The 25,275-nt window shown below is 36.7% G+C and overlaps 1 protein-coding gene and 1 non-coding gene across 3 annotated transcripts in view; one reads left to right on the top strand and one right to left on the bottom strand.

The window, feature by feature from the left end:
- OTOGL (otogelin like) overlaps nt 1-25,275 on the top strand; it is a 131,483-nt gene that overhangs the window by 21,809 nt on the left and 84,399 nt on the right. For both annotated transcript variants that reach the window (XM_035002072.1, XM_035002071.1), the window contains exons 9-21: nt 786-913; nt 1,278-1,384; nt 6,841-6,947; nt 7,148-7,273; nt 8,546-8,654; nt 9,834-9,880; nt 10,360-10,505; nt 11,629-11,752; nt 13,518-13,695; nt 17,596-17,720; nt 20,717-20,926; nt 23,544-23,709; nt 24,508-24,582. In XM_035002072.1, the coding sequence (XP_034857963.1) occupies nt 786-913; nt 1,278-1,384; nt 6,841-6,947; nt 7,148-7,273; nt 8,546-8,654; nt 9,834-9,880; nt 10,360-10,505; nt 11,629-11,752; nt 13,518-13,695; nt 17,596-17,720; nt 20,717-20,926; nt 23,544-23,709; nt 24,508-24,582 (1,648 nt within the window). The remainder of the gene's footprint in view (nt 1-785; nt 914-1,277; nt 1,385-6,840; nt 6,948-7,147; nt 7,274-8,545; nt 8,655-9,833; nt 9,881-10,359; nt 10,506-11,628; nt 11,753-13,517; nt 13,696-17,595; nt 17,721-20,716; nt 20,927-23,543; nt 23,710-24,507; nt 24,583-25,275) is intronic.
- LOC118009048 lies at nt 6,317-6,451 on the bottom strand. The gene has a single exon (XR_004678792.1). It is a non-coding gene; the product is annotated as a U4 spliceosomal RNA (small nuclear RNA).

Here is a 25,275-nt window from a genome sequence, read left to right as displayed (position 1 = left end):
GGATTAGTTTTCATATGAGGCCCTGAACCTGTTTTTGGGCCAGGTGCCAAAATGATTTAAACTTGATCTGAAGCAGAGAACCCAGAATGCTCACCACCAACCACCTGTCTGCTGCTGCCTGCATATTAGCTCCTGAATCTTGCCTCTGCATAATGCTGGGATAGACTCACGATTCTTTAACAACCGTCTTGAGCACGTTTAGAAACACTGTTGATCATATTCAGATGAAAAAGATTCACTTCTTGGTCTTCTCTGGGTGTCTTTTCCAGTCTTTCATTGTTTGTGTGGCTGTCTTCTGAAATCTCCACAAAAGATGTTTTTTTATTGTTGTGTACCTCAAAAATGGAACCACGGTTTTAGCAAGGTTCTGACTAACGTCAAATATAATGAGAGGGCTGTCAGAAAAATTTCATACCAAACTTTTACTTATGTTTCTTGGTTTTAGGTGTATTTTCTCCTCTCTACAACACACTTAGGCTAATGAGTGCTTTACGGCATGTATGTTGTACCATTCACTTTCAATCCTTCCTCATGTTGCTTCAGTGATGTTTGCTTTTTCCCTTCAATGATTGGAACTTTTATTTGGTACTTACACTTTGTTCAATGTATTGTTTTATGCTAATGTAATGTTATATTCTAATATCACTGGCAATCATTGGAATTATAAAGGTATTGAATTTAACTTTTTGACCAGGAAGTTTATGTTAATGAACTATATTTATGTAAAGTGATGCTAATACACATATTTGTGTGTGTGTGTGTGTGTGTGTGTGTGTGTGAAATAGAGGACTATACAGAAGACATTGCCATGTTTGCAAATAGTTGGTCGGTGCAAATTCCAGATGACAGCAAATGTGTACCCACACTCTCAGATTTTCCAAATCCGTGCTCCAGTGGAATGCCAGCATTTGAGGTAAATTTGATGTGAAAATTTTGGGCATGTTGGATATAATATACGTATATTGTATTTGCATATTGAATATTAAGCACTTTTAGTGCAAACAGGATGTAATTAAACCCTGTAAAATTCAGGGAATGTAACTGCAACAAGAATAACTTGAAGATATTTCAGAAATTGTGAATGTAATGAGTTTCATGAGAGCAGTATTCATTGTGTAAATAGGTAGTTAGAAAAATGGTGGTTAAAACCTATAAGCATAAATTACCTTCCCTCTCCTGGTAAGAACGGAGGGTCCTGCCAATAGATCAGTAGAAAAAATGAGAGTACGCGTGTGTCATTAAATATGTTCTGCTGACTGCCATCCTCTTCCACACAGGCCATCTTCTTCAAGTGTCAGATTTTGTTGCAGTTCCCTTTTCTGAGCTGCCATGAGTATATTGATCCGTATTTGTATATTGCCAGCTGTGTTAATGATCTTTGCAAGTAAGTGAAATAATTAGTGCTCGTAATTGAATTTTCTTTATCCAAAAAGAAGAGCAAACACCACTTCTGTAATGTAGCCCTCTCAGCAGTTCACAAAGTATAATGGAAGCGGAGAACATAAACCGTACTAACAGCTATTTAAAAGCTTGCTGGATAATATGTACGGACTAAATGCTTTATGCAAGAGCATGAACAGAACACAGCAACTCCTAAGTATGGTTTGTACCACTGATCCCTTTTGGGAGTTTAGAGATGTCAACAGATCCTTTCAAAACAATGTTTTGAAATGCACAAAATCAAACACACAAAGTTACAAAAGAAACGATTATTGAAATAGTTATCAAAATAGTAAAAGAAATGAATTTATGATATATGTGTTTTTTAATATGCCTTTCAAGTCAAACTATAACTACTATTGTTTGACATAATGATGAGTGTAAACAATATTTGGGATATTTGCAGCAATTGTAATAAGAAATGAAAACATTAAAAATGAGGTATGAGATATCTTGTTGACAAGGTCATGGATATTGCTAATATTGTGATGTGTTTTCTATATGAGTAATTTAAGAAAATGCTGAATGTCAGTTGGGGATTAGTGAAAATAAATATGTAATTTTCATCCCATCCAAGGTCACCCAACCCTTACATTTTCTCCCAGGTTAGGAACACCTAGACTAGATGGTTGTCTTGGGAACAAATTTAGTGAGACCATCGCATATGTTCATCAATGCGGAACTTACTATAGATTACCTATTATTGGAGTCTTTTCTACTATTTTTTTCAAAAATTTACCAAGAGTATTTGATTAACCGCCTTGAATGTTCAAGAATATCTCAAGAAATTTTAATAAATCTGCATATCTTAAAGCGACTTAAGAAGTGTAAATGATACATGGGAACTTTGTTGTAAAAGATTAGACTAATTTTTGAGTGAAACCACTTACATATGATCTTATAGCTTGTAGCTTGTTAAGAGGTTTAAGTTTATCAAAGGTAATAACAAAGAGAGAAAGTTGAGATAATATGAAATTATCTTCTTTATAACTATCCTACCTTAATTATTGGAGATTATTATAAAAATAGTGAATATAATGATATTTTTCAGATGTTAAAATAAACTTATTTGGGATTCTTGTTAATTTTGAGTAGAGTACAGTTATATATTTATATGTATAGTCTCTAAATGTTAAGGTTTTATGAACTAATGCAGGAGTGTTGAAAGAGCTCCCCATCTGCCTAAAATATTGGGGACTGACCTAACTTAATATTTTACAATATTCTGTTCCCTATTTGCTTTTATTTTTTACTTAAGCACTCTATTGTTACATCTCTGCCCTTTTACTCAGTCTCTTTTTTAAGGATCCCCATAGGTGGTCCATGGTTTTTAATTTAGCTATGTATATGGAATTAGAAATTGTTCTTATTCCACCACAACTCATTCTTTGGCCATTCTCCACTAGTCTTTTCACTTACCTTTGGCATATTATCATCTTTAGCGCCCACTTCTCAGGTCGACTGGATGAAATATTATTTGGCAGATCCGGGAAAGTCGTTTTCCATTTATTAGTTAGGATATTGTTTGGCTGCTTCAGTTGCCAAAGTATCAGTGGCTTAAATTAAATTGAAGCCTTTATTTCTCGCATATAAAGTCCAAGCTTGTAAGTGGTCCTGGGATCATAGCATGTGTCCGCTCCATGAGCTTTCCAATGACACAGCGGTGCTATTGCTATGTCATCACCAACCCCCACCCCACAGCCACACCTTGATGCAAGGACAGATGGGAAATATTGTCTTTGGCTGGGCAGCCCTAAGCTCAGCAAGGTCTTGGGAGTTCTAATACTGATGAGAAGCAGGCTCTGGAGACAAGAGAGAGCCTCTGTTATACTCACTTCATCTGAAATTTCATCGTTGAAGAATTAACATTTTTGTCTTTCGAAATTATGATATTTGTAGGCTTTAGATTTTGCAATACAGTTGCTTTCTCCAAGGCAAATAAAAATAGCAGGATAGAGAAACACATTTTACTGGTTGAAATCAATTGGTATCTTAAATGATATGTTTGAGGTGAAGAGGCCGGGTTTGGGGGCAGAGCAGGCATGCAATACCAAAAGAAGGGTGTTATAAATCAAGTGAGTGGGCCTTGATTAAATGGAAGTGAGAGGCTACCTTAGCCTCTTACTTGTCCAATATTTCACCTAGGACTAGGCTTACTTACATTCCTTTTCCCCTCAAGGAGATTTTCTTCATTTCTTATATTATGGGATGGCATCACTAAGATCCTCTATCAGGAGAATAGAATTGTGAATCTGCTGAACACAAATTAATTTCCTGCTTGCATTATGCTAGTATTTTGTATTCGATTCAACACACATTTGCTTAGCAGCTATTCTGAGCTGAGCATTGTGCCACTTCTTGGAGAAACAGAAACAGTTTAGACATGGACCCTGTCCTAGGAACGCACATTCTAATGGGGCAGAAACAGGTCTCCAGCAATGACACATGCTCTAAATGTGAGGTGCTGTGGCTGTGGAAGAGAGGATTGTTGGCTTTATTAGGGAATGCCCACCACAGCTCCACAAAGGAGATGACATTGGAGTTGGAATTGAAAGGATGATATAATACCAATCTTTGAATTTATGCCCTCCTGTTTCTGCTTTTATGAATGATAAACCTACCCTTAGTTTGTTCTCCATACTTAATAGTCTCTTATGGTTTGCCTCCATTTCTTTTTTTTTTTTTTTCCCTTCCTTCTGGAAAGGAGGTGGGTAGGGAATGAGCTAAATGCGTGATGGGCATTAAGAAGGGCACTTGTTGGGATGAGCACTGAGTGTTATATGTAAGTGATGATATCCCAATTCCACTCCTGAAAACAATATTGCACTGTATCTTAACTAACTAGAATTTAAATAAAAATTTGAAACAAAAAATGATAAACCTAGCAGCAAGGAAATGCTTTTAACTTTGCCATTCCAAAGTCAATTGATTTAAAAACAATTATTATTTAATGCTCATTTTCATTATTAAAGTTAATATCCAAAATGGAGCAAATAAGTTCATTTTCCCCTCAGTATATTGGAATAATAATTTATTTCTTGCCCAATTGTTGTGAATTTTCCTGTGATGCTGTATGTCAAGGGCCTGGCATGGAACCTAGAGTTAACATAGGTACTTAAGAATCAGGAAACAACAGATGTTGGCAAGGATGCAGAGAAAGGGGAACCCTCCTACACTGTTGGTGGGAATGAAGGCTGGTGCGGCCACTTTGGAAAACAGTATGGAGGTTCCTCAAAAAGTTGAAAATAGAGCTACCCTACGACCCAGCAATTGCACTACTGGGTATTTACCCCAAAGATACAAATGTAGTGATCCGAAGGGGTACATGCACCCCAATGTTTATAGCAGCAATGTCCACAATAGCCAAACTATGGAAAGAGCCAAGATGTCCATTAACAGATGAATGGATAAAGAAGATGTGGTATATATATACAATGGAATATTATGCAGCCATCAAAAAAAGCTGAAATCTTGCCATTTGCAATGACATGGATAAAACTAGAGGGTATTATGCTAAGCGAAATAAGTCAATCAGAGAAAGACATGTATCATATGATCTCACTGATATGAGGAATTCTTAATCTCAGGAAACAAATGTAGGGTTGCTGGAGTGGTGAGGGGTGAGAGGGATGGGGTGGCTGGGTGATAGACATTGGGGAGGGTATATGCTATGGTGAGCGCTATGAATTGTGTAAGACTGATGAATCACAGACCTGTACCTCTGAAACAAATAATGCATTATATGTTAGAAGAAGAAAGAAGAAGAAGAAGAAGAAGAAGAAGAAGAAGAAGAAGAAGAAGAAGAAGAAGAAGAAGAAGAAGAAGAAGATGATGATGATAGCAGGAGGGGAAGAATGAAGTGGGGGGAATCTGACAGGGAGATGAACCATGAGAGACTATGGACTCTGAGAAACTAACTGAGGGTTCTAGAGGGAAGGGGGTAGGAGGATGGGTTAGCCTGGTGATGGGTATTCAAGAGGGCACGTATTGAATGGAGCACTTGTGTTATATGCAAACAATGAATCATGGAACACTACATCAAAAACTAATGATGTAATGTATGGTGATTAACATAACATAAAAAAAAAAAAGAAATGGTAGCTATTTTAATAATAGTTGCCTTGGGTTGGGAAACCAATATTCAGGTACTTTGTTGACTTTCAAAGCCTCTATTAATTGTAGGAAACAAGGCACATCTTTTAATGTAAATCAGAAACTTATTATCTTTCTAGGAATTCAACAATATTAGCTTACCCTGTTTTTTAGAGAATTTTTTTGTTTGGAGGTTTAGAATATTTTCTGAGCTTCTGAAGTTTATGTGCTTAGCCTTGTTTTTCCCTCTACAGCTCAGTTAATTGGACTAGATAAGCTGTATGACTCCAATTACAGCAGCACAGGAGAAGTGCAATTTGAGATGCGTGGCTTTTACAACAGAGATACTGAAAATGCTAGGGTTCACAAAATACAACATTCTTAAGGTCATTATCTTGTAAGATGTTTAGCTATTCAATTTTGAGTTTGAATTGGGTTGAAAAACAAGTCCACTACCTTATTATAAACACTGCTTATTTTATAGATGCTATGTTAATCTGCTTTGGGAATTGGCAGACCTCTTATATTTGTTTGGGGAAGCTTCTAGGGTGATTATAAGAAAACAATGAGAGATTATTTACTCTTGGCAATATTACAAAAGTAACTAGCTTTAGCAACTTAAGCTTGAAAGAATTAAAAATTTAAAAAAAGAGAGAAATCTTTTAAATCTTAAAGTTAAATGCTATTTATTCAGTCTTTCAAAACTGCTGTTTTATTAGTACTAGTTTTATTCCAGCACGTACACTATTAAGAGCATGGTATCTTGGAAATAATTTTCGTATTTGATGCTTTTATTGTGATAGAATTTTATCTATTATAATGGGATTTCTAGATGTAAATTTATAAATATAGTTTCAATTAGCAATAATCGTGCCTCGGATAAACCTCATTGGCTACGATACTGCCACTGCGCAAAGCTTAAATTTATAAATATAAATTTGTTTATATTTATTAATAGGATTTTCTAAAAGTTCTGGAATACTTGGTGTGGGAGCAAAGTGATACATACAAAGATTCTGGGCAGAATGTCATAATTAAAATAGAAAAGTTTTTCAGTACAGGGACTCTTTTGAATCAAAGGAAAAGTGGCCAAATCATTGAAATAGTTCGATGAAGACAATTTGCCCAGGCCCTTTGAAGTTGGGATCTCATGCTTATATATTTTCTGCATTATTGTACATGATGTGTGCATGCTGACATCAGTTTATAATAGAATATTCACCATGCACTCAGCATTTCTAGAGATCAGGAGCTCAAAGCTTGGTTTCTACCCATATCCGTGTGACTATGGCTCTCTTCACTTTCCAGAACCGATGATGATGAAACCTATTGCCGAGCAGCCACGGAGTATGCTAGAGCCTGTTCCCATGCTGGCCACCCTATTCAAGACTGGAGAGATGACTTTCCAGCATGCAGTATGTTTCCTTATTTTCCTAAACCGTGTGTATTTTTGTTAATTTCAGGTTTATCCTAACACTTAAAACTAATGATTGGCAAAGATTTGTCACTGACACAATAACATTGGTAAACTTGCATACTTTTCAAAACACTGTACTTTTTTTTGAAAGAGAGGTGAGTAGATTTGACTTACAGCTCCCTTGTTTTCCCATTTTAGCTGATAAATGTGATGATAGCTTCGTCCACCGGGATTGTATCAGTTGTTGCCCACCAACCTGCACATTTGAGAAACAGTGTCTTGGGAGCAATCTCCATTGTCTTGATGGATGTTACTGTGCAGATGGTAAGCACTTCATGAAAGAAATGATGGCTGTACTCATGGAAACTAGTATCCAGCAATCTAAGAATCATATCATAATGTCCTGTCTCAGGACATTAGGGCTATTGCAATTTTCTACCCTTGTAGGATTTGGCCCTCCAAGTGACTAGGAAGGATGGCTGCTTTTCTACTTTGTACATTTCCCAGGAAATTTGGAATCCAGAGTCCTGAAGTTAACCATGCGTTAACAAATCTTTTGCTCTCTTGGATATTTAAGGACATTTAATAATTTGTCTATTTTCATATTTTGAAGACGAAAGCAATTTCAAAAAAAGCCTCACATTTTGGCAGTATAAGATTTTGGTCCTGATGTAGTTTTAATATTTGAAATTAGAAGTGACAGAGCCAGTGATACAGGTGAGATTTAAAATTAGGAATGACTGCTATACAGATAGAACTTTACAAAGAACACCAGGATTTACTCAAACCCTTTTATTTTTACAGATTAAAAAAATAGAATCCCAGAGATGTTAAGTGTTTTCCTCACTTGGGCAAGGACTATTGGAATCAGATCTGTTGACCTCAGTCCTTTGGTCTGTTAGTGTCACTCAAAGCATAATCTTTAGACCAGTGCCAGGCCTGAACCATTTCTTACCAATGATACAACAAGGAGTTTGAACAAGAATAAAAATCCATGTGCCAAAATATAAGTCAGTGCTCCTTCACCTAGGAACTCCTACTCTGAAAAAGGTCAGCTGAACAAAACACGTGCTTGGTAACATGGTTGACTTACATTCTGGCTCGGCCACCTTTCCCCATTAAGGAGGTAGAAAAGGCTGGTCCTCTGCACTGGTCCTTTGAGTAGCACTCCTTCGCTCTTTATTATCTGCGTGACAATAATGGAAATCTCTCATTTTGAGATGAACAGAAATTAAACCAAGAATATATGTTCTCTCTCCTTCCCTCCCTTTTTCCCTCGAAAACAAGGAAATACTGTCTTGTTGCCTTTATCCTGTGTAGTGAAACCTGAGTTTTTGATGGCAAGTCATGGAATAAAAAAGTTGAAAATCACCGAAATAGAGCCTTATAACGTAGCTACTGATTGAGTTAGAACCAGGTTGTCAGTAACCTCTTTAAAAGTAAAAAGTAAAAAAAAAAAAAAAAAATTATATATATATATATATTCAGCACCTGGTGTAAGTAGGTGTTCAATAAAAGTTGGTTGAATTACTACATGCAAAGAACACATTTTTTGTTATTTCTTTTGAAAATTTGATACATATTTTTCTTAAATAGGACTCATAATGGACAATGGGACTTGCATCTCCTTGGAAAACTGCCCGTGTAGTTTTCATGGATTAGCTTATTCAGTTGGTTCAAAAGTTGAACAAGAATGTACTGAATGGTATGTGATTAATGTACAGCCATTTATTTCTATGCACCTGGCTAGTTGATATCTTTCCCATGATATATGTTTAAAGGATTATACTTATTACTGATTTTCTTCCAAAAATTCCAAGACACGGTTTGCATCTTATTTAAAGTCTCTACGGGAATGGGGTAGGGGGCCATATATATTTTCATATTTTAAAGATGAAAGCAAGTTCAGAAAAAAGAACTACAAAAAATATAGAAAATCTATCAATCCTTTCATGATTTAATTCTTCTCACTTTCCTTGATAATAATTCCATCAAATCATATACCCATGTAATGCATCTGTCTGTTGCATTTTCTTCTTATCTGTAACCAGTACTTTGCCTGTACTTTTACTACTAGAACTTAATGGTGTTCCTGGCCTTCTCTGTTGGGTACTTGAAAAACTGTCTCTCTATATTGCCAGTACTTGGCCATGATTAGAGACATTTAGAATTTCTTATTCCATTAGCTAATTAAGACTATTCTAGGAAAGCACTGAATCCCTCCAGGGAAGTCTTATAAAGAAACAGGTCTAAATGTCATCAGGCCCTTTCCCCTTTGCTGTTAGTGTAATGTAAGTGACATGCAGGTGGATAACCAACCATGTTCTTACATACTCGGTTAAGCTCCTGACTGTCAGATTCTGCTTCCATCCTTCTCTCCTCAAACTCTTTTTGCTGGAAGAAGGCAGAATTTATCTTACAGAAGAGGACATCTTTTCTCTTTTTAATGTCTGATGATGCTCAAAAAAGAAAAGTCTCTTTTCTCAATTTTTAATAGATGAGATAATATATTAACAGTTTATGAATGTTTCTCTAACAATATAGGTAAATACTTTTCGTGTGCAACTTCTTTTAGTTTAAGCAATGAGAGAAGGACATAAAACAAGTTCTCTGTCTGCATAGGACTTTTGTTCCAGGCTATTCTGTGTTCCCTTTGTATCATCTTAAGTGATGTAAGTATGACACACAGTAAATCATAATTTAGGTACTGGCCAGTCCAAATTTATCAGTCAATTGAACTTCTGTCAATGTATTTTTCAATTATAGATGAGATTATTCTGAATCTATAAACATGGTATGTTTTGGTACATCAATCAGTACATTGATGCAAATATTAATACAGTTTCTCTATACCAGTAATTAATAGTCTTATAATTTCATTTAGTGTATGTGTTGGTGGAGTTTGGAACTGCACTGAGCATGACTGTCCAGGTAAATCTTCTAAAATGTTTCTAAAGAAAAAAATTTCAATTTTCTTTAAGTTGAAGGAAGATAGCAATGATTTTTATGAGGTCATCTCATATATAACAAGAGATGTAATGATCAATAAATCCAGATATTTGGAGGATAAATGGAAAATTGAATAAAGGATAGCTTTGAGCAGGAAACTGGTAAAAATTTATTGAAGTAGTATAAATATTACAAAACCTAAAAATTACATGGAAGAGCTATCATTTAATAAATTTTAAATTAAATTTAATAACATAATCTCGTAAGTTTTTCAAACTAGTACATTTTAGACACTTTATTTTTTTTCATTTTAGGAACTTTAGCTATTCTTTCTGATGCATGATTATTTACCCTAAGTCAACTTTGTTTTTTAAGAACAAACATAATTTCTTTCTCCGCCTTCTCCTTCTCTCTCTCCTTCTTTTTCTCTTTTCTTATTTTTGTGATTATTTTTTTGGTAGTTCAATGCTCCGTTGTGGGTGCTTCTCATTTTACAACATTTGATGGTCGACATTATTCTTTTATTGGAATGTGCCAGTACATCCTTGTGAAAGGAACTGGAAAAGATAAATTCACCATTACTTTACAGAAAGCTCACTGTGAACAGGTAGGAACATCTCAAAATGGCCAGAGGAATGTTCTTTGTTTTGTTTTGTTTTTGACTCAAGCTTCATTCTAGGTTAAGAGTGATAATATGAATGGGTACCGTTATTTTCTTCAAAAATGTTTGCTAAGATGTATCATTATTCTACATTTGACAAAGAAAGAAAAAATGTTGGTAATCTATGTTTTACTATTGATTATATGATGCATCCTGATTTGATATTAAAATATGAAAGCGTATGTGTTTTAGATTTAATATTATGTATTTAATTGTATTTTCTTTCTTAAACAATGCTATTTGTATGTATAGTTTTTTGAACGTTTCATGCATGATTGCACAATGGACCTAAGTTTTTGGTTATTTCAAAAGCTACTATTTTAAAGAGGTGATTCTTGACAGGAGTGAATAGGCTTCATATATTCTAAATAGATGTGATGAATTTCTTAGCATCCTGAAGTATTTATTTTACAACTTTTCTTCAAATAAGCACATCGATTATTTGTAAAGACACACAGGTTTTCCTCTCCTTAATTCAGATAGTCAAAATTTTGCAGAAATCTTTAATTTTTTAGTTTTATTCCAGTGTGAAATGGTTATTTCCAACAAAAATTCTGAGCTATTTTATTTGCTTTTTTTTTACAGTTTGATTTTTTCCTTTGCAATACATCAGAGTCTGAATAAGCTTTCTACATAGAATCCTAATTCTCTTTGTTCTTTTCCTTATTGAATTTTTTATGTCTAATATGCTACTTAAATGAATTTGGAGAGGTACTTTAACAATGTGTTATGGAAAACATAATTATTGGCACTTTGTTGAGAACATTTTTATTTAATGTTCTATGTAAAATATAGATATGTATATGGTATACTTAATGTACTATATAAAAACATATTTTATTGGGAATGGGGCTATATAAAATGGGTTATGTGGTAATTACTTTATTATATTACTTATACTCAAGCCTTCTGCATGCCAGAAATTGTTATCTATGTGCACTCTCTTTCTCCTTTCTTCTCCCCTGTCTCTCCCTTGCTTTTTCTCATTCCCCTCTCCCATTATCACTGTCTCTTTCTATATCTCTATTTCTCTCTCATTCTTTTAATTGATGATTTGATTTTTATGCAGAACCTTGGCTTGGTCTGCCTTCAGTCTATAACTCTAATTCTGGAGGATGATTTTAACAAACAAGTGACCCTTAGTAGAGGAGGACAAATCCTTACCAGTCCTAACCAAGGCTTCAATCTGAATGGTAAGAAGCAATGATGTACTTTACCTATGTTAACAACAACAATCAAACAAGCTAAATGAATTCTTCTCCCATTGGCTGGCTAACCTAACATTTGTGTTTCTATGTGTTGCCGGGTCCTCAGCTAGACATCTCAGGGATGACCATGTTTTTGGGAACTAGTGTTCAAGTGGCCTAGAGTTTGCAAGAGGAAAGATAAACGCAAACAGCCACTTCCATAAAATATGATAAACTGAAAGATATGCACAGAGACTTTGGGGGTCTAAGTGAGGGCAGTTCACCCAGCCTTGGGCAGGAGAGTGCAGGATAGTCAGGCAAGTTTTCTTGTTCAGCATTCAAAGCTGAGGATTGTCAGGATGAAAGAGTGGGGAAAGCGTTCCATGCAAAGCAAGGAGTTGTAGAACTGTGTGGTATGTTTAGGGGAAACTATAACTAATTTGGTACTGCTAAAGCCTGAGGAGGGTCATGGAGATTGTCTAGCCATGGGAAGAGAGACATAGGTGGGGATGAAGACCAGGGAAAGCCTTATATGCAGGGCATCATTATGGTTTTCTTCTTCCTGCCTGTGTTCCAGCATAGTTATTGTTAATACTCTCACTCCCAGAGATGTCCCAATTTGTATTACAAATTACATGGTCATGCTATTCATTGTCATGCTAAGGAAGTTGAACTTGATGTGAAATTGAATATGAAATTTTCATTATTTGACCATTTTTATGTACAGAGATAACAATCTCATATCATTCAACCAAATAAATAATAAGTGTTAATGAGAAGACTGGTAAGTCTTTTTTTTTTTTTTTTGGGTAGACTACTATGGCAACTGTGTGGAAATGGCTTTAAGAAATGCTGGCAGGAAACGTGGAGAGTACTTAGGATGATACTGAAGTAGGGCATGCAGGGAAGGAGGAGGAACTGATGATGTAAGGCAGTGACAGTAGAAATAGAAAGAAGAGAGATTGAAAAATTATTTAGGAAAAAAAAGGTGGTCTGAACCTGGTGACTGATTGGATTAGGGCTGGTTGGGGAAGGGCAACAAGGGGGACAAAGTGATCAAAGAATGATTCTCCGATCGGTGTGGTGAACAGACCGATGGAACAGACCATAATTTCTCTACCAGAAATTATGGTAGAGATACAGGAGCGATTGCTCCTATATACTGTGCTGGCAAAAGTCATCAGTTCAGATTTGAACCCAAGTTTCTTGTCTCTAAAGGTGTCTTATAAAATGGTACCCCTCAAGTCCTGTGCTCCCCTTTTTGCTGACAGTCTCAAGGGAATGGGGAATTTTTGAGGAATGTGCCACTTCCTTATTGAATCATGACCAGTTTGTGGAAAAGTTCACACACACACACACACACACACACACACACACGAGTTAAAAAAAAAAAAAGAAGAAGACAGACTTCAAATGCTAAGGACTGTCCACACCTGCCAAGAGATGCTTGTCAACTGAAATTACCTGTGGACATGATAATCTATTAAAAAGATCCACTGAAGACCCAGAAAGGAGAGATAGAAGAGAAATGGGAGAAAAAAAAGCACAAGGTGGCAAAAATTGGCCCTGGAGCAAGGAGCAGGAACTGGGAGTCTGCCTGCTCCATGCCCTGCTCTCTCACTCTCTCTCTCTTTTTTAAAAAATGTTTCAAGTTTTTATTTAAATTCTAGTTCCCGGTCTCTTGAAAGAAGAGTTCTGGTGCTGTACGCTAGCATTTCATAACACTACCTATGAATCTCAAAGCTGATTTATGTATGTTCTTTTCCCACAGGAATTGTTGAAATTCAAACTCTGTCATCCTTATTTATTCTTCTAAAAACCACATTTGGTTTAAAGATTCTGTTTGCTATAGATGGGGAAAGAATTTATATTCAGCTCACTAGTGCATGGAAAAGAAGAACACTAGGTCTGTGTGGCACTTTTAATGGGAACATAAGGGATGATTTCCTGTAAGTATGATGTCTGGACAGCTAACATGATTTAATGACTAGTAATTAGAGACAAATTCTTTCACTGAAAACGTTTACTTAACTACTAATAGCTTAGTCATCACTGTTCCAAGAGCTTTACGTGATCATCTATTTAAATTTTATAGCAATCCCCTGATTAGTAGCTCTGTTTTATAGATAAAGCCTCATGGAGGCCCCAAAGTGGCAAGTAAATAGCTCAAAGTCATTTAGCCCAAATATGGTGGAGCTGGGCTTTGAATTTGGGTGGTGTGACTCAGAGTCCATGGGCTAACCCACAGAATAACCACCCCTGATTGTCTCCCCTGCCACCTAGCAAGCTTAACAGTATTTTGTTTTTGAACAGGCACTGCTTTTTAAAAAATCTCAATTATCATTGGGTATTAATGATAGTAAGTTATGCCTTAAAAATATGAACATCCTTTGGTATGAATGATACCTCTACAGCAACCTTTTGGCATCCAGATCAACCGGCTTTTATGATAGCTGGTGTTTCATCAGAAGAAAAGCAGTATAGGGGCGCCTGGGTGGCTCGGTCGGTTAAGTGTCTGCCTTCGGCTCAGGTCATGATCCCAGGGTCCTGGGATCGAGCCCCGCATCGGGCTCCTTGCTCTGTGGGAAGCCTGCTTCTCTCTCTCCCTCTGCTGTTCCCCCTGCTTGTGTTCCCCCCCCCTCTGTCAAATAAATAAATAAAATCTTAAAAAAAAAAAAGAAGAAAAGCAGTATAGTATAGTTGTAGCCCCTGTACTGGCAAAGCAGTTTTCCCCACCTGTGAGAAGACACCAGGTATCATTTAATGAAAATGCTTTGGGCACCTGTTCTTGTCCTAAGGACTGGGGTGCAATTTAAGCAGGATCATCTGGTTCCCATCTCAGGCAGCTTGTATTGCAGGTCAGGAGGGGATAACAGGCTTCAAGAAATAATTAGGTGGGCCCAAGGTATTAATCAACCCTATATAAAAACACTGAGGTAATTTCAGGACCTTATATGTTGAGCTGTGTGGTAGTGGCTAGAAACACAGCAGGGATTTTTTTTTTTTTAAGATTTTATTTATTTATTTGATAGAAAGGACAGCCAGAGAAGGAACACAACCAGGGGGAGTGGGAGAGGGAGAGGCAGGCTTCCCGCTGAGCAGGGAGCCCGACGCGGGGCTCGATCCCAGGTCCTGGGATCATGACCTGAGCCGAAGGCAGATGCTTAATGACTGAGCCACCCAGGCGCCCCACATCAGGGATTTTGAGTAGGTCAGTGTGGGATGGGTAGCCAGGGAACATTTCATGGACAAGCCATTCCTCAATACCAGATTTAATTTTTTTTTTCAAACACCATATTTTTTAAAACACTTCTGCATATTTTTCCTATTTGGGATTTCTTCCGCCTCCTAATCTTTCTTGTGAATACCTATATATTGTTGAACCCAATTCAGAACTTATTTGCTTCAAAACATGAGCTCATATCCCACCAGACAAAGTTAATTTTGACTCTGTTATTTATGAAAATCTGTCCCTTATCTGTCTGGTTTCCACTTAAAACTCTGAGGGTTTTGAGAATAAGGATCAAGTCCTCTATCCTTCTGTTCTTAGGAACTAACATAGAGCCTTATATGCAGTAGATAGTTGATCTACATGGAGGTAGGACTTTTTTTTTTAAATAAATTTTTAAATTTAAATTCAATTAATTAACATATAATGTATTACTGGTTTCAGAGGTACAGGTCCGTGATTCATCAGTCTTATATAACACGCAGTGCTCATTACATCACGTGCCCTCCTTAATGTCCATCACCCAGTTACCCCATTCCCCCACTCCTTCCCCTCCAGCAACCCTCAGTTTGCTTCCTATGATTAAGAGTCTCTTATGGTTTGTCTCTCTCTCTCTGGTTTTGTCTTGTTTTATTTTTTGGAGGTAGGACTTTTAATAAGGCACCAAGAAGAGAATTTGGACGGACAAGGAGAACTGGCATTTAAAATTTTAAATTTCAGAAGAGAATTTATTTTATCTTTTCTTCTGTGTGACTACCTTGTTGTCAGCTTATTTAGTTCTTTATGTTTCATTTATTTGTAGCTCAGAATATCAATATCTTTATCACATTCAAGAAACAGACTATGTTAAGTGGCTCAGCTAAAATGTGCAGAAAAGAGGTTGAAGCCTTGTTTCTCTTCTTTGTTTATCAGAATGGGTTAGCAGTCAGTGTTTAACAGATGGCAGATCTGTCTGCCTTTTTCTAAGGCACCAGTCTCCTCCATGTATAAACATTCAGGCGTGATAACAGTGCAGGATAATATTTCAGAGGCAGAGATAACTTTTGAACAATGTTTAGCTTTCCAACAAAACAGTTAAAATTCTTCACTTCATAAAGGTTAATGCGAATCTGCAAACATAGTGGAATGGAAAATATTAATTACTTGAAAATCTTGTTACAGTAAGTTAAATATGGTGAGCCAAAGGGTATTTTATAAAATGAAATGCAATAAGTAAATGGGTCTGCATTTTGGTTCCTCCTCTTTTTTTGGTATTTATTGTCTCAAGTCAATTCAATGAAATAAGAGAGCCAAGCTCTGAGTCAGTTTCTCCTGGGAACCCTGACTATACCCATCACCTTGACCTATTTTATTGTCCTTTGTAGGGGTGAAGAGGGAAGGAGAGAGAAAGAAAGCAAAGAGCTAGTGCTCCTCAATTTCTTTGAGGCTCAGTGTTCTTGGTTGAACAAAATGAGATTTGTGGTTAGGTGTTTGCTGTAATTCTTTACAGTTCTAGAATGGTTTCATTTTGAGGGATAGGGAAGGAGAAAGGGTGGGAACAAGGGATGAGTGTTGTGGAATGGCTTGTGAAGCTCCTTTTTATTCTCCTTTCTCAGCCACTGTGGTGAGAAACTCCATATAGTTCCTAGTGACTAAGGTCAATAGTAACCGAAGCAGTTAATTTAGGACAATATAGAGAACTGAGATAAAGCCTACTCGACTATTTGGCCATGTTGTTGGGGCTTTCATTAGTCAAGTTTTGCTTGGTCAGAGCTTCCTATAGGAGATCTAGTCCAATCTGATTCTCTAGGTAGTTTTGACAATGTGTGGTACAGTGTCCAATAGGGATTGTCACGAAATATGGGTTGCTGAGTTAGTAAATCTTGATGGCTGCTGGAGGGGGTATCTTAGTGTTTGGCTCTTCAATGTTGTTGTGGTTTATAAGACTGATTTTGGAAAGGTAGATGTTTCTCTTCCATTTTGTTTTGCTGAGGAAACTGAAGAAGTGAGCAACCTCGAATGAAGTATGCCTTCTAAACCATTTTCCCTCAATTTTCTTTTGGTTTGGTAACCTCAGGATGGCACCTCGGTATTTTAGTGCTCATAATGGAAATGAAATATTGAATCAGAAATATAGGCTATTTATATTTGGGACATTTGTCTTTACACTAAAAAGAATCATGTGAGCTACCCACTTCTACCTCTGCCCATGCGCCCTAGACCACACACACATTAATGATTTGGATGTGTGAATGATGTTTCGTTAAAACGGTCAGAACTGGATTTGAATCTTTTTTTTTTTTTTATGGATTTGAATCTTGGCTCTGATGCACATCAGCTGAACGATTGTTGGTATTTCTCTGAGCTTCTGCTTTGCTTTCTCTTTAAAATGGAAATTATGTTTTCTTCACAAGGCTGAGGTGATTATTAAATAAAACCATGGATGTCTACAATGAGGCACATTATGAAGTCTTAATAACAGGAAGCTAATGCCATGTGTGTTTTTAAAAAATAGAACATTTTAAGCTCTAAGTTATCTTTGTAAATTAAAAAAATAGCGTTCTCCTTTTCAATAGTTGAAGACCATGAAAAAATGAAATGAATGGGAGAGACTAAGATGCATATTACCTTTGCTCTCTAGTTCTCCATCAGGCATGATAGAAGGTACCCCACAACTTCATGCCAATGCCTGGAGAGTTTCCTCCACTTGTTTTGCACCTGTTCATGTTCCTATGGTGGACCCCTGCAACATTAATCAACAAAACAGTAAGTCCTTCATCCCGCATGTAAACCTAGAGGAAAATTCCATGCATTACTGTAATCTTATAAAGTTAGAGAATTAGATATGCCTCTTTATCTAATCTAGGGTATTTTTTAAAAGAACTCTGGAAAATGACTATTTTATTTACTAGTTTGCATTTACAAATGTGCTTATTTTATGTGTTTGCGAATCCCTAGACTCTTCACAAATATGGGCTAGCATTTTGGAGATTTCAGATTCTTTAAAGGCTACAGAAAAATCTCGGGAAATACTGTAATAATGCTGTTATAGTCTTGCAGCGTTCCACTTCAGCTCCACTGTGTGGCAGCTCATGCAGATTCTTCTAGTACTATCACACGACCGGTGGTGTTCTGGCTTCATAAGCAGGAGCCAGTGATCCAAGGAGGCCTGTGCAAAGAAGTGTGCAACAATTTGAGACGGTCATGCTCCAGATTTCCAATCTGCAGTGACAGTGTAACAAACATGCCAAGAAATTTTGGCTGTGTTTTTTTACTAAAGCCACAGCAAACTATGTGAAAGGCTATTTCACTGATCAATAAGAGAAGACATACATATATATATATATATATATATATATATATATATATATACACACACACAGTGATTTCACAAATAAAAGAAGACATATATGTCTTCTTTTCAAATCACTGTGAAAAATTTAATATGCATGCTTAATTAAACATTTTCATAATTTTAATTTGTTCCTTTAATTATTTTGGCTAATTTACTGTTTCTATGTATTTTTTTCATATATATTATTAATATTGGTTAAGTACCCATAAGAACCCAGTACAATCTCTGGATTTTGTAGTGGTTGTTTGGAAGGATTCTGTTGACTATCATATGGTCCTTATTATTAACTTACGGTTTCTGTGTCCTAGAAAGAATACAAGATAATGCTTTCAGTGTTGCTGGCATTCTGTCTACGCTAGTGTCTAAACTTGTGGAAGATTGTTAACTCCTGTGGTCATTTTTCCTATAATAAGAGGATTAGACTAAAGTCTTGTGGTCTCCATAATTCAATACTTTTAATCTCACTCCCATTTAATGGTGTTTTCTCCCCATTCTGTCCTCAAATTTCTACTAATAGATTTCCTTCTTCTTCTATTAGTCTTGCTCAGTTTGTTTCTAACTTTCTTGATTTCCTCTTTGATATTGCAGCAACTTTATTTTTTGTTTTTTTTTAATAACATGTAAAAGTTGGAATAGAGTCTAAAGGATAAATTCAATTTCCCTCTGGTCTTTTCTTTATGACCTCTCTGACTACATGCCATTTTATTATATATATATGTATATATATAAATATGTATTTTATGAGTTTTATCCCCCTAGCTCATGTCTTTTATGACATATATTCTAGATATTATTCTTCTTCACCTTTAGCATGACCCATTTTTAAAAAAAATTTCAAATAGGTAAACAGAGAAAGATCCCCAGTAAAAGGAAAATAGATAATAAAAGTCAATAATTCTGAAGTGGATCCTGAAGGATATTTTTTCACAAGGATCTTCTTGAGGCACCCTTTTACTTAATGTTAGTAAGAATATTTTTTGATCTACAAATCCTTAGGACACACAGTAAAAGCCCCATTGATGTACTCGTTGCTTTGGAGTTCTTGGGGATTAGAAGAATGCATACCAACAGAACACTATTATAGTTGTTATAGTCTAAGTTACTTGTTTTCATATACATATGCATAGCAATGCAAAATATAATACTCAGATAATTATCATGTGTTTACTTACCAATGATAAATATATTTAAAATACTCAACAGAATAAGTTCAGGGTTTTTTTTCTTTAAATTCCAGTTAACATACAGTGTAATCTTAGTTTTAGGTGTAGAAGTGATTCATCACTTACATATAACACCTGATGCTCATCACAAGTGCCCTCCTTCATACTCATCACCCATTTAGCCCATCTCCCACCCACCTCCCCTCCAGCAACTCTCTTTGTTCGCTATAGTTAAGCGTCTGTTTCTTGGTTTGTTTTCCCCCCATGTTCATTTGTTTTGTTTCTTAAATTCCCATGAGTGAAATCATATGGTTTTTGTCTCTCTCTGACTTATTTTGCTTAGCATTATATTCTCTAGCTCCATCCACATCATTGCAAATGGCAAGATCTCATTCTTTTTTATGGCTGAGTTCGTTTTTTTTTAGAAAGAAAAGGTCTAGATTGCTTTGTCAAACTTGGTTACTTCCATAATTCTATCTGATCAGTCATTCTCAAAAGAACAGTCAATAACTTTCAAGAAATGATTACACAGACCTCCCAAAATGGCTTGGTAGTTATATTTCATGGCCTTTAGCATGTGGTCCAATCCCTAATTTCTATTCATTATTCACTTATTCATGCACTCATAGGTTCATTTATCAGACATTATTCAGCTCCTAATATTTGCCAGACATTGTGCCTTATGCAGACATTGTATTCGATGACTATATGGTAACTGCCACATTGCATTTACCGCAGACACTTGATTGGAATGAGATGTTTCCCAATCCTTCCTGCATAATTGTGTATTCCAGGGAGTTGCCATAGCATCCACAATCTGGCACCATGCTTACTATGTGTGGTTGTCTGGAGATAAGCCTTCCAATACTCACCAATTCTTTACAGCAGAACTGGGCAATTTTCTATGAAGATCTGCAGACAACGGGGTGATTGGGTGATTGAGGCCATTTCTATCGACACTTCTGTTACTCCTATTATTCAGTTATAACACAATACTTTTTTTGGCTAAAAGATTATTAAGTATGGAATAAGGGCTGTCACCAATATTGCTAAAAGTAAAAACAAACCAACAAAACAGGATAAATGGAAAATAGTGATTCTTGTTGAAAATAATATCCAATTCAGTATATGGCTAGGAAAGCAAGATACTTAGATAGTTCTGGAATTTGGTACTTAGGGGTATGAGCTAGACTAGTAAATAAGTGCTAATGGATTTTTTTTTTTGTGGGGGGGTTTCTGTTCAGTTGGATACGCAGCACAGTGTGATATTATCCACCAAGCGCTCTTTGCTCCCTGCCACTTCTCCATCAGCCCGGGGCTGTATTATCAGCTGTGCCGCCATGATGCCTGCAGGTGCGGAAGCGCCTGTCTCTGCAACGCTCTCGCCCACTATGCCTACCTCTGTGGCCGGCGTGGTATTACCATCGATTTCAGAGCTCAGATTTCATTCTGTGGTGAGTGTGATGATGGCACAGATAAAGAGGATCAGATGACACTTTAGAGATTTTTATGTAATTAACTGCCTTTTTTTTTTAAAAAGAAAAGTCAGTATTGCCTAAGTTATCTGGAATATGATTATAGTGTACAAACATGAAAAACAAATGAAATACTTCACTTCTTAAAATTGGAGCTATATTGGATAAGACCAATCATTTTTTTTTTTTACTATTTTTATTATAAGCAAAATTAGAGTTGCAACTGCATGGTTTGAGATATGCAACAGAAATAATGTGAAAAATTTGAAAAAAATTTTATCACAGAAATGTCGTATCTAAGTATTGGAAAGTATGGAAAAACATTATGTGGTATGGTGGCCCAAGCAATTTGTAGTTAAATAGGTAAATTACACAACAGGCAATTATCTCAAGTTCAACCTCATGGCTTATGGTGTCTCTTGTCTCATTCATGGTAGACTGTTTCCTTTCTTTATGTGTTCTATAATTTTTTATGAGTTAATTAGTATCAGAGTTACCCCCTGCCCCACCCCTGTTAGAATCTTTTATGGCCTGGGTTTCAGGAGTGTCACTCTACCTCTCCAACCCCCTCTCTGCTACAGGTTTCATTAAGCTTTTTCCTATCACTGCAGGGCTATCACTGGCCAGTTTTGATAGTAATTTCTCAGCTTGGGCTTTCTAAGACAAAAATAATGTAAATATAAAAGTAATGTAAATTCATATACCAACTACACAGGATGTAAATCCAGGATTTAATTTCTCAGAGGATACTTTATTTCACACGGACCCCACAGAATTAGAGAAGCTTTCTTGGCCTCTTCCTGTACTAGGATCAGATTCCTTCTAGTCCAGGAGCTGACAAACGACACTCTTGGGCTTCCTATTTTTTGTAAATAAAGCTTATTGCCCATATGCATCCAAATTGTCTATGGCTGCTTTTGAGCTACAAGGACAGAGTTGAATAGTTGTGACAGAGACAGTATGTATGGCCTGCAAAGCTGAGGCCATCTACCATTTGGCCCTTTACAGAAAAAGTTTGCTGACCTCTGCTGTAGTACATCTTTCAACAGAGGAAGGAGCTTTTCTGAGGGTCAAGTTAAAGTTCTCCCAGTTCCTTGCCTTGTGAAGAATCAATTCTCATGTCCCTTTCCTGCATGAGTTAAATGTAAGGTTCAAGATTACTGGGACCCATTCTCCCTTTCTCTTCTCTAGGTTCTGGATTTTATTTCCCTCCTCATATCTGGTATCCGGGGAGATTACCCCTCCCCATTTTTTTTCACAAGATCAATTATACATTTAACATAATTTCAGTTATGTTTTATCTAGAATTTTCTATGTTTTTTTAAAAAAATTATTTATTTATTTATTTATTTATTTATTTATTTATTTATTTGAGAGAGAGAGCGCACGCACAAGCTGAGGGAGGGGCAGAGGGAGAATGAGAGAATCTCAAGTAGACTCCATGTTCAACTGATTGAGCCACCCAGATGCCCCTCTAGGTTTTTTTTTACAAGTGTGTTTTTAGATTATTTTAGTTTGCCTACTATAATCAGTTTGGGTTGGGCTAAAGAGAAATTAGGAAGGTTTAGGAAAAAAGTATGAACATTATTCAGAAAGTGAAAAATAAGAGCTATGAGTAAGGATCAATTAAGCCAAGTTTTGCCTTATTTGTAGAAGACTTAAAGTTTCCTTAGGTTTAAAGAATGTTACAAACAAGGTGATGTCAGTATAACAGTAATAGATTTAAAATTGAGGATGGGAAGTTTATTTGGACATGCAAAATACCTTAAATATTAAAAAAATATGGTACAGACTGTTAGAGACCATTTTGGAATGTCACACTTAAAAACATTTCAAAATAGAAATTTTATACATCTGTTACACTTCTATTGAGAAAAATGCAGTTGATCCTTGAACAATGTGGGAATTGGCACTGATTCCCCACCCACCCACACAGTCAAAATCCATGTATAACTTTTGACTCCCCCGAACACTTAACTACTAATAGGTTCCTGTTGCCCAGAGCCTTACTGATAATATAGTCAATAAACATGTATTTTGCCTATGTATTATGTAGTATATTCTTTTAATAAAGCAAACCAGAGGAAAGAAAATATTATTAAGAAGATCATAAAGAAGAAAAAATACATTTACTCCTGTTCTGTATTTATTGAAAAAATCCAAGTATAGGTAGACCAACCTGTGCAGTTTAAACACATGGTGTTCAAGGGTCAACTGTAAACATTTTATTTATTTATCTGCTTATTTGTTTACTATTTTTTTATTTTTATTTTTTAAAGATTTTTGAAAAAATTTATTTGAGAGAGAGAGCGCGCGCCCCCGCAAGCAGGAGCAGGGGGTAGGAGAAGAGGAAGAGGGACAAGCGGGGAGCCTGACCTGGGACTCGATCCCAGGACCCCGGGATCATGACCTGAGCACAAGACAGCCACCCAGGCGCCCTTGTTTATTTTTTCTGTTATAGGATTCTGGACTGTTCTAAGGTTTATTGATGTAATATATCTTTGTTTTTCATGACTTCTATCAGAGACCTATAACCCGGCATGAATGCCTCTGCACCCTGTGGCAGTCCTTCTCACCTGATGCTCCTTCATCCTAGGGGTCGTGTGCCAGAGGGGCATGCTGTACCATCACTGCTCCTCCTTTTGTCGCCGCTCCTGCACGGCCCTCGCCGCCCCTGAGCGGTGTAGTGATGACTGCGCTGAGGGCTGCAACTGTCCCGAAGGCAAATACTATGAAGACACGCTGAGCTTTTGTGTGCCCATGTAAGTCACAGGAATGGGCTGATGGGATCCAACGTCTCTCTCTTTGTCCTCACAGGTTGAAGGGGCTTTGTGCTTGTTTTGTTGGTTTCTTCCTTTTTTTCAAATTTAATTGACTCAGCACCATTTACTGGAAAATAAATATTCTCCATCACTGAACAGCTACTTTCCCCCTACAACGAGTGTGCATATATGCAAAGATCAGCTCGTGAGCTGTGTCGTTAGTTTCTCCATGTCTTTACCTTTATTTACTTACTTTTAACCCTGCACATGTTCACAAATAGCTGCAGAAACAGCTAAGGAATGTGATGGTTAATCCCAAAGTTTATTCCTGCCTGTTTTTACCACATCGAAATTAATAACAGGGTTTATTTTTCAGTGTCACGGGAGGAATTTCAGTAGCAGGATTGTCTGTCAGCGCTCAGAACGTCCTCAAATCTCAGGGGAGATGGAGACTTTGGTCTCACAAGTAGGGCGAGATGATATATCGATTGTATTTCTCTGAAGTGCATTCAGGGACTTTTTTGTGACTAAAACAACACAATCTGCACTGTGCCTAACACGATACAGCATCTGTATGTAGAAAGCATGATCTGAAGCCACACGATAGTCCCGGGTAAATGGTTCCTGCCATTCGTATAACAGGACTGCATGCAGGCAACGAATAGTGTCATCTTTAGTGTGCGCCTGAAAATTGCCAACACGGAGCAGAAGGTCTGCTTGAATTTTAGTGTTTTTTAAAAAAAATTTATAGCCTATTTTATTAACCTGACTTCCTCCCCCCTCTTTTTTTTTTTTTAGATTTCACTGCCGGTGTCATTCTAGGGGCAGCGTCTATCAACCGGGGGAGCTCATCCCAACACCTTCGGGCTTATGGTAGATTTCCCTGATGGGGCTTGTACTTGACAACATGTACTAATAGAATTTTTTAACCCAAACTGCGAATTTAAATATGACTTCTGTAATTTCAAATGTACAGATAACCTTTATGTGGCCTTTTCAACCATATATATATGAAATATATATATATATTACATTTCAGCACTGAATGCCTAAGTCTTGTACTCATAACTGCAGAAAACAGTTACGAATTAAAGTGTCATGTAGCGAAACGGAAGCCCTTTGATGAATTTGGTTCTCAGGCAGAAATACTGCAAGTTGCTGAGGGGTTTTAGCTGCTGAACGGTGGCATATCACACACTGAAGTCAGTGAGCCCCCTCCCTGGTGACATCAATCCTAGCGAGATAGCACTTATTCATAGGATAACACTCCTTCCTGTCCTAACCTGTTTGTTAAAAGTGCAGACACATACGTGCAGCAGTCTGCATTGATCTTCATCCAACTCTGAATCTCCTCCTTTCAGTTGTACCGTAGGAACCTGCAGATAATAATAGATGGTAGATAATAGTAGCAATAATGATAATAAGGATATCTAACCATCGCTGTGCCCATCCTGCAGTCCCGGTACCCTTCTAAGTGTTTGATGTCTATTATTCACTCACCACTGTAACCCTAAGAGATAGGCCCTGTGGCTCTAGTCCCTGTTTATAGGTGAGGAAAATGAGGCC

The sequence above is a fragment of the Mirounga leonina genome, unplaced genomic scaffold (genome assembly GCF_011800145.1).
Source record: "Mirounga leonina isolate KUSES-001 unplaced genomic scaffold, KU_Mleo_1.0 Mir_126, whole genome shotgun sequence".
NCBI lineage: Eukaryota > Metazoa > Chordata > Mammalia > Carnivora > Phocidae > Mirounga > Mirounga leonina.
This window is presented reverse-complemented; position numbering and strand designations above follow the sequence as displayed.